Below are 13798 nucleotides of genomic sequence, written 5' to 3' on the forward strand. Positions count from 1 at the left end.
ACGGCAACGGCGCTAGAACACCACGACCAAAACAGGGGAAAATCAGCCCGCACGACAACGGTGCCAGAGCACGACTACCAAAAAAAAGGGGCAAATCAGCCCTCACGGCAACTGCGCCATAGCACCACTACCGAAATCCATTTTTCACAGCAACGGCGCTATCTCGCCGAGAAAACAGAAGCTTAACTTATTTAGAAAAAAAAAATTAGGAGGAAGATGAAATCTAACCTCTGTGTCAGAAGATCAGCTGAAATAGAGAGCTGAAATCAGGTCGCCGATGACCGTCGCCGAAATGGACGATGGATCGCCGAAATCGCCGAGAGAAGGGCCGCCGGCCGAAAATACTCTGAGGATGAGGATCATCCGCTCTGATACCATGTTAGAATTTTGGATTGGAAAAGAGCCGTTGCTCTGTTCGTCGGGCTCACAGCAGTCGAGAAGACAAACAAATATTGATTCATGAAAATGGTTTATTGAATCAACTGTTACGAATAACCATGTAGTTTTATACAGTAAAAAGGTAAAAGGGCAAAATAGTAAAATACAAAAAATAAATAATAAATAAATTAAATACATTCTAATATGGCGCTTCCCACACAAACTCACTCCACAACCCCTCCTCTTATCCACCCGAATTACCATCACTAAACCACAGAGACTTGTCGTCGTCAAAGCCGAATAGCGAGGAGAGCTCGTTGGCGGAAGGACAGCCGGAGAAGGGCTCGAGAGAGCGGCGGTTCTGTTGGTGTGCCTCAAGGGAAGGTGGGTGAGCGTCGAAGTCACAGTTGGGGCAATGGAGTAGTTGGTGGGAGGCGCAGAAAATCGAAGCCGGCTGGTCTCGGCAGACATCGCAGAGATAGTATCTGGAGTGTTTGGAGAAAATACCATTGGCGGCGTGTACTTGACGGTCGCAGGAGATGCAAAGCTTGGCAGAATCGGCTCGACAGTAGAGCAAGGCTTGTTTCTCCTTCCAATGGTTGCAGACTTTGCTTTTGTTCTCTGGGTGGTCTTCATCCTGGGCATTTCTCGCCATTTTTGAGCGACTCCTGCTGTAAAGTTTCATTAAGCCTCTGGTCTCCTTTTGTAGTTCCCGGCAACCTTTGTCTCTCTCCCTCTTTCTCAGATGCCTCTCTAGTGAATGACATAAATAAAAAAACTGCAAACTTTATCATCAAATTAACTCAAGAATTCTCTACTAAAAATATTAAATCAAGAGCTGTAGTTGTTGGCGGTGAGTTAAGAACTTTTTCACATAGAAAACAGAGGAGAAAGCAGACGGAAAAAATTGAAGCGCTCAGAAGTATCACCCCTGATTTCTTTCCAACCAAGGAAGAGAAATCTTTCAAAGTGGGTCCATAATATACCTTTCAAAATAAATACGGTACGAGAAGAAATTTAAAAAAAAAAAAAACCAGTAGAGTAACACTTCAAGCACTCGTCAAAGACTCAGAAATGGCTTCCATCAAAACGAAACATTACCTTTCCTGCCAAACAAAAAAAAGTGGGACATCCAGAAAAAATGCCAGATTAGAAATCATGAAGTTGATTTTACAAATATTACAGGGGAACAATGGAAAGGGAGAGAGAAGAGAGAATCAAATATTACAGACGAAGGTGATGAGATAGAGAGAGAGGAGACTGGGGCTAGAAGGGAGAGGTGGAGGGAGCGAGACCGTGGGCCACATTCGGAACGAAGGAAAACAACAAAATGGTATCGTTGCCGTAGGTCAGACCCTCTCGTTAGTCACAAATAAAAAATCCAGTTGCTCCGGTCAAATACAGCCTAAAAGATAAGCCAACATTCCATGTGGGACTATAAACGAGGTAGAATCGATTACAAATTAAAAGCCCCAGCTTCGAATCTCCTTGCATTCAAATATGGGGACAGAAATGGCTTCTTCTTCTTCCATTTTCTGTTTCCCTTAGGATAGTTCTTACTGGGAAAGGAACCTGAATAATTCGATTGTGTTCTCCTTCCAACCCTGATTCTGGTCTGATCTTTACCTTTAAACAAGAATCAAGATTCTGTGATTGTCAAAGGATGAAACCCAGCTTTCCAAGTGAAGATAATCTTTCCCCCATTTACGTCTTTCACTGAGCAAACTCTGTAAGCGGCACCAAAATGGGTGCTCTTCTTCCTCCTCTGACTCTGAATATTGAATTGACCATTATGAGATCCAATTTCTGGATCTCCTCTGCAATTTTGTGCAATCTGAAAATCCAAAACATAGCTGATTTTAGGTTACGTATTGGCCATGTTCTGTTGTGTATTGGATTCTTAAATGTAATGGCTTAATTGGAAAAGTAGATGGAACTACGAAAACAATGGAGACACCCTTTTTTTTTCACAATTGTGGCATGATGTATTTTTAATTAATTCTAACTTTATATGAGAATTCTTATTAATTGAGATATTAATTAATCGTGTGTTTGTTTGATGGATCACTTTGTTTTCAATATATGTATGATGAATCACTATGTCTTTGTTAAGCATACTAATAAGGGAGATGTTCTCCTAATGATATATGTGGATGATATTATTATAACATGAAGTGTTTCAAAAATTATTAGCCAGATGAAGGAGAGTTTATGTAAATAATTCACGACAAAAAACATGGGTCTCATCAAATATTTTCTCGGGATTGAAGTGTTGCAATCTAAGTATGGCATTGTTTGTGCGCATTATGTAGTTCATTCAATTAGGCCGTTAATGGTACACTAATGTCAGCATCATCTAAAAAATGCACGCAATTGTCTCAAGCTAAAATCGTGGAATCACGATTCAGCCCAAAATTGTGAATAATACACTTGAAGCCATTGTTCGGGACGCGTCGAATTTTTTCTTTTTCTGTCTCGCGCTCTCTTCTCCCTCTTGACCTTCCTCCCCCAAATTTTTTTTCTCCTGCTCTCTTCTTCCTCTCGTCTTTGCACTACCACTCCCTCTCCATCTCCCTCTCCCTCTCCCTTCTCCCTCTCTCGTCTCCCTCTCTCTTCTCCCTCTCCCCTCCATCTCTTCTCCCTCTCGGTCTCCGTAGCAGAGCATCTAATCGAAGAGTCTCTATTGCAAGGCCTTTGACGTACCATCGGAGCGCCGCCTATGTCGTCGTTGCCTCCCTGCCATTATCGACACCGTGAGGAAGATGGCGTTATTTATTAATTATATTAAATTTTTTTAATTACTGTATTATATTAGTGATTTAATTGTGATAATTAAAATATTACCAAAACAAGTATTTGATCAATTATATTTGTTTAATTAACCTATTTTTATTTTGGTTTAATAAAACCTATTTTCTGGCCATTACCCACCCCCTTACCCCTAAGTTGATGATTTTAATATTAAAGGTACGAACTCATTGTTATATTCCAAGGCATAAACATTTGCTATTATATTGTAAATTGTGGATTATTATGAGTAACTCGGTGTCCTTTTAAGCATGTTTTTAAGTTTTAATTATATAACTATATATATATATAACTATATATATATATATATATATATATATATATGTGTGTGTGTGTGTGTGTGTGTGTGTGTGTGTGTTATTAATAATCTATCCTAGGTTATTAAAAAATTATATATATATATATATATATATATATATATATATATATATATATATATATATATATATTTATTATATTCATTAATTTTATTACTATATTAAATTAGAAATTTAAGACTGATAATTAGAATATTGTTAAAGAAAGCATTTGATGAATTATTTTGGTTTAATTATCTCATTTTTATAATTAATTAAACTAATCAATTTTAATTTTATAAAAATGTATTATTAATTAATACTACATAAAAAATCTATCTTCTGTAATTTTTTACTTTATATATTTATTTTTTATAATTTATTATAGTCACACGTAATTATTATATTATTTTATAATACTGTAATTATTAATTTATATGATATAATATTTCATTAATTAGTATATTAATATATTTTAATACTACATTAAATCACTAACACCCAATTTGAAATTGATGTTGAATTAATTCATTGCCTTGAATTTGAAGTCAAACTTCAACTTCAACTTCAATGTTCACTAACCCCCCCTTTGACAGGCATGTTGGGGTATCGTCCTGTATCTACTCCTATGAATGCTAATGTGAAATTATGTGTTAATAATAAAGATGATGTTGATGTAGAAAAATATCAAAAGCTAGTGAAAAAATTGATTTGCCTTACATTTATCAAACCTCGCATCTCTTTTGAAGGTAGTGTGGTAAGTCAATATATTTATAAGCCTCAAATTCCCATTGGCAAGCTCTAGAACGAATCTTCTGATACTTAAAGAAATCCTATAGACAGGGTCTTCCATACAAATGTCATGGCCTTTCATAAAAAAAAAAAAAGCATATTGAGGTTGATTGTCACTTTGTAAAAGATAAATTACAAGGTAGTATCATAAGTGTTTAATATGTTCTATCTCAAGGTCAAGTTTTGATATATTCACATAGCCAATTGCTTCAAAAACATTGAGCACTAAATGACCCATGCTAGGAATTTATGACGTTTTTGCTCCAATTTGAGGGGGAGTATTATAAGAGAAGAAAAAAGATGGCATAGTTGTAATTTATCTCTAAATTAGATTTTTATTTCCAACCCTCAAGATAAAGGTATCTATGTAATATGCTAACTTTAAGGGGGAGTTTGTTAACATGACTCAGGACATGATCTTCATGCGCATTACTCAGTTCATGTCCTGAAGTCGTTAGGGAGCGCCAAACTTCATGTTATGTACATGATCATCCATGACTCAGGAGTTCATGTCCCAAGAGTAAACGGCGGAAAGTGTTTTCTGCCCGATTATGAGAATCATGTACATGACACTATCGCGGGGCTCTCTCTACCGCACACCCTCTCTGCTATTTCATTCTTGCAGCCCTCTCTCGTTCCTTGCTCCCTCTCTCGTCTCCACCGTTCCTCTTCGGTCTCCCTCTCTACAATGTCCATCTCGTTGCGAATGTCCTTTCGGCGTCCTTCTCTCCATCTCAGACTCGCTCTCCCTCTGAACCTCCCGCTCAATTTTGACATTTGGGCTTCGAGTTTTTAATTTCGGCATCGATGTTCCCATTCAGCTTTGATTTCAACCATCAGCTTTGATTTCAACCATCAGCTTCGGTTTAACAGCCATCCTCCCTCTCCTCACCCTCTCGACCTCCATCACAGAGCACGGGAGGTCGAACATCTACTGCCGAGCTTCTCGGCCTCCCTCTCTTCTCTCTCTCGGCGTACCGTCAGAGCGACGCTTCTGTCGGTGTTGCCCGCCGACGCCGCCGCCGTCTTTGAGGAAGACGACGATGGTTTAATTTTTCCTAAGTTAGGAAAAATTAAACTATCGTCATAAAATCATTAATTTATAAAATAATATATTTATTTATTTAATATATTTATTTTATAATTACTATATTAAAATAGTGATTTACCTGTCATAATTAAAATATTTTAAAATAAATATTTGATAAATTATTTTGGCATAATTGTCCGATTGCTATAGTTAATTAAACCAATGGTTTTAAAATTTTTTATAATATATTATTAATTAATAATACATAAAATATATTATGTAAAAATAGATAGTGTGTTAAAGTTATGATTAGATCAATTCTTTCTCTTAAATTATTCATTTTTAGGTTAAAATATATCATATGTTATTAATAAATTAATAACTCAACGTACTACTTTCATTTTTGTTATTTATAATGTTATTTATTTATTATTTGTAATTAATCATGTACGTATTTCATTGGCTCATGTAATTACCATATTAATGCACAATAAAATATCTAATTCAATTAATAAATATATTAATATATTTAATTGTACATTAAATAACTTATTCGTGTAGTAATAATGGTTGTTTTATCTAATTTGGGGTTTAAGGATTATGTTGTAATTAAGTGTACTATAAAGGTTTAGGGATTCTCTTGTTTTTTATGTTTTTCTCATGTTAGGGCACTAACACTGGAAACTGTTTTCCAGTGCACATGAAGTCGTCAACACTAACACCATGTCTCTTTCTCCTCTAACTACTCTCTTTGCTTCTTTATCCTTCTTTACCTCTTTTCATCAAAGGTTCCTTTAGGTTAATAATAGAATCCTAATATTCAACACATTGAAGCTAAGTATATCACTACCGACAGTAGTTGTTCACACCTTTTATGGATGAAACAATAATTAGGGGACTATAATTTTTTATGTCAAAAACTTCTCCTTAGGAATTCTAAAAGTCCTGTTGAAGCTCTCCTTAAGTTCTAGTTTTTTGAAGTCGTTTCCCAATTAAGTTATTAAAACCACCCTAAGTTAGGGTTTGAAGAATAATTTTGGAAATTAATCACTAGTTCTGTTGCTTTTTGATTGATCTATTGGTTGGTTTCCTTGGTTGTTACTTGCTGAATTTGATCATTTGATATTACATAGTATTTTTAGAAGATAGAATCATATTATAGTGGCATGATGTAATTTTCCTTTTTTTTGTCCCTTTATATCGCTACTTAGGGTAAAGTGTAATGATGTAATTGTAGCTCTTTTTCATTATTATTAATATACATTGAGGGGAAGGATTAGGCATGTCACCAAAACCTAATCCTCCTTCCCTCCTCTCATCTCTCCTAGCCAATTTCTCCTCTCCTCTTCTTCTCCTTCTCTTCTCAACCGATTACCTCTTCTTTGTCCCTCACTCTTGCTACTCTCTTCTCACCATTAATCTAGTTCATTTACTGCTCACTAAATGGGATCCTAAAGCTAACATGGTATCACAGAATTAGGTTTAGGATCCTGAGGATATGGTGCTCATTGGTTAAAGTTTAATCTCCTAGGTCGAGTTTGTTTGCTCAATGGAAGATAAGTATCCTCTTATTTCTTTCATTTTTGAAGATGATTGTTGGTACATGACTCAGAATGGTGGAGTTTTTAGCAATCTTTGATTCAAAAAATTTCGAAAATACTACTTCTTACATGTTAGCTTCAGCGTAGAGGTTGATTTTTCGATATGATCATTTCATTCTCTCTTCGAAGGTTGATATCAGTTTTTCGATATGATCATTTCATTCTCTCTTCGAAGGTTGATATCAGTTTTGTTTCACGATTATGGAATGTTGGATGTTATTTGATTGAAACTAAACTCATTTATCATTGATTTCATGATTTCATGATTAAAGGAAGCCACTCTTACATGATTAAGAGCACTTGAGGTTTCATTTTTTGTTGTTGTTCAAAAAACTCATGAAAGTATCTTGAAGTGCCGGATTTGTTTTTGTTCCTCTCATTGGGAAGTATTCCATGTTGTGATAGAGGGTGGATTAACTTACCAAAAATTCAAAGAAAAAAAAGAAGTAAAAGGCTTTTTTTGGATGATAATTGAGGCCTAATTCAGAGAAGGAAAACTTCCTTTTATGAAAAATTCTCTAGCTTGCACAAGATCACTTGTTTTGGTATGATTATTACTTGCCTTGATTAATTTTCTTCTTGCCTAAAATAATTAAAACAAGTCAAGATTGAAATCTTTTGGTGAAGTGGCATCATAACTCAAAAGGAAAGTTTCCTTGGTTATTTTTCTGAAGAAGCTGAGTTAGTGGAAGATGTTCCACATTTTGATTTAGTGGCTGATTTTATTTGTTTATGTCCTTGATTATTATTCTTTCTTAATTAAGAAAGACATATTTTTAACTATTTGATCTCGGCCAACATGAGGTTTCCTTATGCATGGTTGATTGCGATCTAGGGTTGGTTTGGTTAGCTAGAGTCTGATTGAGATCTCAAGTTGGTTTGGTTCATATTTGGGTTAGCTTATTGGAGTTGTTTTACTTATCCATATAAGAAGTGAATTAATACTTGAGTGAGAAGTAAAAGTGACCTCTTCAAAATTACTATTATACTCATGAGAGAGTTGTCTAATTACCTGAGTTTGTCACAATCAATTAAGAGGTTTCTCATTACTCGAGACCTCTTAGAACATCTAACCAAATCAGCTCCACCTATTGACGAAGAGGACAACTCTTATATTAAATGGTTGAAGAATGATATATTAGTTATTAATTGGCTGATAAATAGAATGGCGGAACATGTGGCAAACAATGTGGTTCACCTTGAAACCACCGAGCATATATAGGATACATGTGTCAAGTTATACTCAAGTAGAGAGAACCTTTTGATATTTGGTGCCAATGCATACCTTTTGTCCAGAAAAAAGTGGGACATCCAGAAAAAAAGCCAGATTAGAAAACATGAAGTTGATTTTACAAATATAACAGGGGAACAATGGAAAGGGAGAGAGAAGAGAGAATCAAATATTACAGACGAAGGTGATGAGATAGAGAGAGAGAGGAGACTGGGGCTTGAAGGGAAAGGGGGAGGAAGCCAGAACGTGGGCCACATTCGGAATGAAGGAAAAACAAGAAAATGGTGACTAATGAGAAAGCCTGATATGTCGTTGCCGTTGTTCAGACCCTCTCGTTAGTCACGAACAAACATCCCAGCTGCTCCGGTCAAATACAGCTTAATAGATAAGCCAACATTCCATGTGGGACTATAAACGAGGTAAAATCGATTACAAATTAAAAGCCCCAGCTTCGAATCTCCTTGCATTCAAATATGCAGACAGAAATGGCATCTTCTTCCATTTTAATATAAATTAAAATAATAAATACGTGTGACTAGAATAAATTATATAAAATTAATTAAAAAAATTTAAAAATAACATAAGAGAATATAATAAATAAACCTAATGGTTTAATTAATTATAGAAATTGGATAATTAAACCAATTAATGGTTACAGTTTATTATAAATTAATATACTAATTACGTGTGACTAGAATAAATTATTTAAAATAAATAAATTTTTAAAAATAACATAAACGAGTGTAATAAATAAATAAATTATTTTGTAATGACATAATATATTTTTTAACATTAAAACTCACTATTTTAATAAAAAATAAAAATACATAATAAATAAATAAATATATTAATTTATCAATAACATAATATATTTATTTACGTATTATTAATTAATAATATATTAACACAAAATGTAAATCCAGTGGTTTAAAGTTTATTATAATTCAACTAATTCATGATTAAAGTTTATTATAAATTAATATACTAATTACGTGTTATTAGAATAAAATTTTAAAAAGTGAAAAAAAATAAAAAATAATAAGTCATTGTCGTCGTCGTTGAAGAGCCCTGCCGTGAAAGAGACCTTCGATTTTGGATTTCCCAGGCGGCTCCGAGACCTTCGAAACCACCACGAAATTCTATTACGACGTGAAGATTGACATCACGGCAACAAATGTCCCTTCGTTGTTCTGCGCCGATTAGGTTCTTGTCTCAATCCGTTCTCCGAAGCATCATAGACTCGGTAAGAACCATAAAAATCCCGCGAATCGCAGATGCTGATGGCAGAAACCCTAGGTATTGCACAACGAGAGAGACGGGATGAATGAAGTTGGGGCGAACGGAGAAAGTAGAGAGCGAAAACAAGAGAAAGCAAAGAGCGAAAACAAGAGAAAACAGAGAGAGTGAAGACGAGAGGAAGAAATGGGGCCAAAAAAATCGTCGGGAGACGAAGGCCGAGGGAGAGGGAGAGGAGAATAGCGAATGAGGATAATTTTTTCCTTGGCATTGTTTATGCGCATTATGTAGTTCATTCAATTAGGCCGTTAATGGTGCACTAATGCTACCGTGATCTAAAAAATGCACGCAATTGTCTCAAGCTAAAATCGTGGAATCACGATTCAGCCCAAAATTGTGAATAATCCACTTGAAGCCATTGTTCGGGATGCGTCGAATTTTTTTTTTTTTTCTGTCTCGCGTTCTCTTCTCCCTCTTGACCTTCCTTCCCCAAAGTTTTTTTCTTCTGCTCTCTTCTTCCTCTCGTATTTGCACTCCTACTCCCTCTCCCTCTCCCTCTCCCTCTCCCTCTCCTTTCTCCCTCTCTCGTCTCCCTCTCTCCCTCCATCTCTTCTCCCTCTCGGCCTCCGTCACAGAGCATCCAATCGAAGAGTCTCTATTGCAAAGCCTTTGACGTATCGTCGGAGTGCCACCTCCGTCATCGTTGCCTCCCTGCCATTATCGACACCGTGAGGAAGATGACGTTGCTGATTTAATTTTTTCTAAGTTAGGAAAAATTAAACCGGCGTTATTTATTCATTATATTTAATTTTTTAATTACTATATTATATTAGTGATTTAATTGTGATAATTAAAATATTATCAAATCTAGAAAGCATATCCCGATCTCAATTATAACATGTTTTTATATGGCATGATTGATCACTGCGAAGTGCATAATTGATCAACTTAAGGCATTGATCGATCAACTACAAAAAAACCTATTTAAATCAGGATTTAGCCTTCATTTTAAACACTCTATTCTCCCTCAAAACCTCCAGAGCTGCGAAAACTCCTCCCCCCCTTTCTCACTTTCAAGGTTTATTGAGCGCATTTTTTTTTATGGATGTGGGACTCTTTCCACCATTCTAGTGTTGTCTTTGCCATTGGTCATCGACCAGACCCTACTCTGATTTAATTTTGACAATAGCTCCACATGACAGGCCTCATCTCACAGCGTTCAATTTTTAAATCTGCCCTCTTGAGCGAACGGTCGAAAATTTTCAACTTTCAAAAAGAAGCGGGCCACTTCTCGTCAGTCACGTTTTCGAATTTTGAAATATATACACACGCGCCTGTGTCTATATGCGCGCGCTCTTCTTATTTTATACATTTCCCACCGCCCTTTCTCCGTTTTTATCAGGAGGCTTCGTTCGTTTTTCCTGGAAAGGCTTTCTTCTGAATTAATAAAGCAGGGCTGGGTTTACTCTGTTTTGGTTACTCCTTACCCAACTCCTAATATCCGGTGCATCTTAAAGCTTTCTTGTTCGTGTTCTTGCATCAGGTCATACATGGGTTCATCTTCATTATTTCCTTCACTTTTCTTCTCTCCACTTTCTTTATTTCTTCTATTTATTTATTTTTTCCTTGGTTGATTTCTGGGTTTCGTCAAAAGACTTAAAAATACTGTTTTTTGTTTCGTATGTTTTGAATGAATTTCAACATGATTTCGAATCTTATCTCTTTGCTCAGTTTTCTTGATAGTCGGTCTCGAATCTTATGCTGTTTTTGTATGAATCTTATATTGATTTCTATCTGAAACTTGTAAGGATAAATTTAATCCGGTCTTCAAGTTCAGATCAGATCTTGCGTTTCGATTCATACCATTTTTTACTTTTTCTTATTCATATCTAACTTCTTCAGGACAGGCTGTGCAATTGTTCATTACCACACAAATTGCCTTATTGATTTTTGACAGTTATCTTGTCTTTCCCTTTCGTAATCAATTTCCAAATGGCTAACCGCACGCACTGTTGGTTTTTTCTTTTCATAGGTGTTCTTTAAACTTCAAATCTTGAACTCCACGTTCAACAGAACTGCATTCCAAATCAGGCATGATTCAATTCGACGAAGAGATGGACGAACTGTCCAGTACCCACTTCGACGATTTACCTGATGCCATTGTCCAATGCATTCTGGGCCACATGAAAAATGCTCGAGATGTTGCCGCATGTAATTGTGTCTCGAGACGGTGGAAAGACTCCACAGCCTATGTCAGAAGCTTATTCTTTCCGCGTAACTCCTTCGATAACGGCACCATAGACCCTGATATTGGAGTCGGTCGAATGATCCTGTCCACCGTATGGCTGGAAGAACTCATCATCTATTGCCCTTTCTCGACAGCAGGCCTTGCCCGTTGGATTTCTGCAAAAAGCAATTCACTTCGCCATCTGGAGCTCCGAATGGACACTCTGAACGAAAAGAGACCGCCCGAAGAAGACCCCAAACTGCTTGAAGAAATTCCTAACAAGCTTGATTGCATTGGAGCTGCAAAGGGGTTAGAGTCGCTCAGTTTGTGGGGTGTTCTAATGTGTAAGACTCCAAAATGGGGAGTGTTTCAGAAGCTCAGGAGTCTTCAGATAGTTGGGGCAAGGTTGAATGATAGTGCGTTGTGTGATACGTTGAGGGCATGCCCGCATGTTAAAAAGTTGTCATTACTGAGCTGTGATGGGCTGAGATCCATTTCAATCGAGCTACCGCAGCTGGAAGAGTGCAGATTGGATTTTTATGGTCAGGGAGATTGCATGCTGAGTCTCAGTTCCTCTAAAGTTCATCTTCTTGATGTTCAAGGTTGTAGTTGGATCCGTCTTGAGCAGAACCATCGTCTAAGGAATCTCTCTGTTGCTAACAATGCAGGTAAAAATCCATACTTCCTAGACGCTTCTCATGTGTTTTATCTATTAGTTGTGAAGTTTCTGTGAGGCCTATCATGCAATGAGCCCCTCTCATGTCTTTGTCTTGCTAAAAAAACCAGGTAAGGTCTACAAGGTAGACTTTGGCAAGCTTCCCGCACTTGAATTCTTGTCGATTCGAGGGGTTCAGTGGTGTTGGAGTGCAGTAAGTTCTATTCTCCAATCTGCAAGCGAGGTGAAACACCTGGTTATGAAGATTGAATTTAGTGGAGACTCCAACCGGCTGCAACCCTTTCCGGAGATTGACTTAGTTGAGTTCTTCAACAACCATCCAGAGATGCAAACATTTGAAATTCAAGGAGCAATGTTTGCTGCTATGTGCCAAAGAAACAGCTTGAAAAATGTAAGTCCGACCAGTACACACTCTGCTTGGCTTAATTTTTGCCTTCTTTGACACTGACAAAAGTAATGCATTTGTTTTTGGATTTTTTCAGCTTGATCCAAAATTTACTATTCCCTGCTTGGAAGAAGTATTGATTACAGTGCGTTCCCCATTAAATGCGGAACAGAAGATGAGCACTCTGGATTCCATACTTAAATACAGCACCAAATTGCGGAAAATGGTGATTCGAGTATCAAAAATGAAGAACTGCCACACTAGTGCTGATGATTTCTTTGAGGAGATATGCAGATTTGGACTTATGAACCGAGGAATCGTCCAGATCGAATAACTTGATTAGTGACTTAACTCCTAGTTTATGGCCAACCAACTTATTAATTTGGAGTTGTTCAGATTGAATAACTCGATGAGATGGTCTAGCTTCTAATTTATGACCCATTGGTTGGAGATGCAGTTGTTCTCAATGGAATTGATCTTAACATTCAACAGATCATTCTTTATACATTTGACCTTCACAAACCTTTCCATTGATTTGTTAATTGGTTTAATTGAAAAAACAACATGGTAATCCACAAAACATTACTTTGACAGTTCAAAGTTCAAAGGAAAGAATGATGAGCAAAAATTTCAACCCTGCACAGACAATATTTCCAACCCAGTATGCGGGTTCTTTTTCATCAAATTCTAAAATGTTATCTTTGTTAGAGCATTGAACTTTTGCCGGTGTCAAATTGCCTGACTTCAACATTCCAGCAGATGATGGGGGGCCATTGCTAGGGTTGAAAGATCTGCTGCAAAATTTTCCTCAAGTTTTAAATGTAAACCTACTTGTCTCATGCATTTGTCAGGTCTGCTTCTTCAATCCATTGCAGAGATTCCTTATTGGAAAAACAGTTCCAAACAAAAAAGTTATCACTTTCAGAAGCCATGCTAGTTTCACTTGAGTCGATTGGATCACTTTCAATAAATCAGAGAATGAATTGCAACAATTTCAAAATAAATTATACGAGCTACTGCGATGATTTTTAGGGCGACGACATGCATCCTGCCATGCACTCGATTGTTTAAAAAGAGAAGAAAAGAACAAAGATGCTGTTTATAGAGCTGAGCTGTCAATGGGGGTGACAAATTGGGA

The 13798-nt window shown here is 36.5% G+C and overlaps 2 protein-coding genes across 2 annotated transcripts; one reads left to right on the plus strand and one right to left on the minus strand.

Moving 5' to 3' along the window:
* Nucleotides 1-243: 243 nt before the first annotated feature.
* On the minus strand, nt 244-1033 carry LOC137936170 (zinc finger protein CONSTANS-LIKE 13-like). The gene is made up of 2 exons (XM_068780732.1): nt 640-1033; nt 244-482 (listed from the first exon to the last, which is right to left on the minus strand). The coding sequence occupies exons 1-2, from the start codon at nt 1031-1033 to the stop codon at nt 244-246; spliced, it is 633 nt and encodes a 210-aa protein (XP_068636833.1).
* A 9736-nt stretch (nt 1034-10769) lies between these two features.
* LOC137936959 (F-box protein At1g10780-like) lies at nt 10770-13505 on the plus strand. Its single transcript, XM_068781945.1, has 4 exons — nt 10770-10915; nt 11405-12267; nt 12386-12666; nt 12758-13505. Exons 2-4 carry the CDS (start codon nt 11466-11468, stop codon nt 12992-12994), a joined length of 1320 nt encoding a protein of 439 aa, XP_068638046.1. The 5' UTR covers nt 10770-10915; nt 11405-11465; the 3' UTR covers nt 12995-13505.
* The last annotated feature ends 293 nt before the right edge of the window (nt 13506-13798 follow it).

Source organism: Aristolochia californica, unplaced genomic scaffold (assembly GCF_029961685.1).
Source record: "Aristolochia californica isolate CCGP_79_NKW_82.1479 unplaced genomic scaffold, dmAriCali1.0.hap1 SCAF_7, whole genome shotgun sequence".
NCBI classification, from domain to species: domain Eukaryota; kingdom Viridiplantae; phylum Streptophyta; class Magnoliopsida; order Piperales; family Aristolochiaceae; genus Aristolochia; species Aristolochia californica.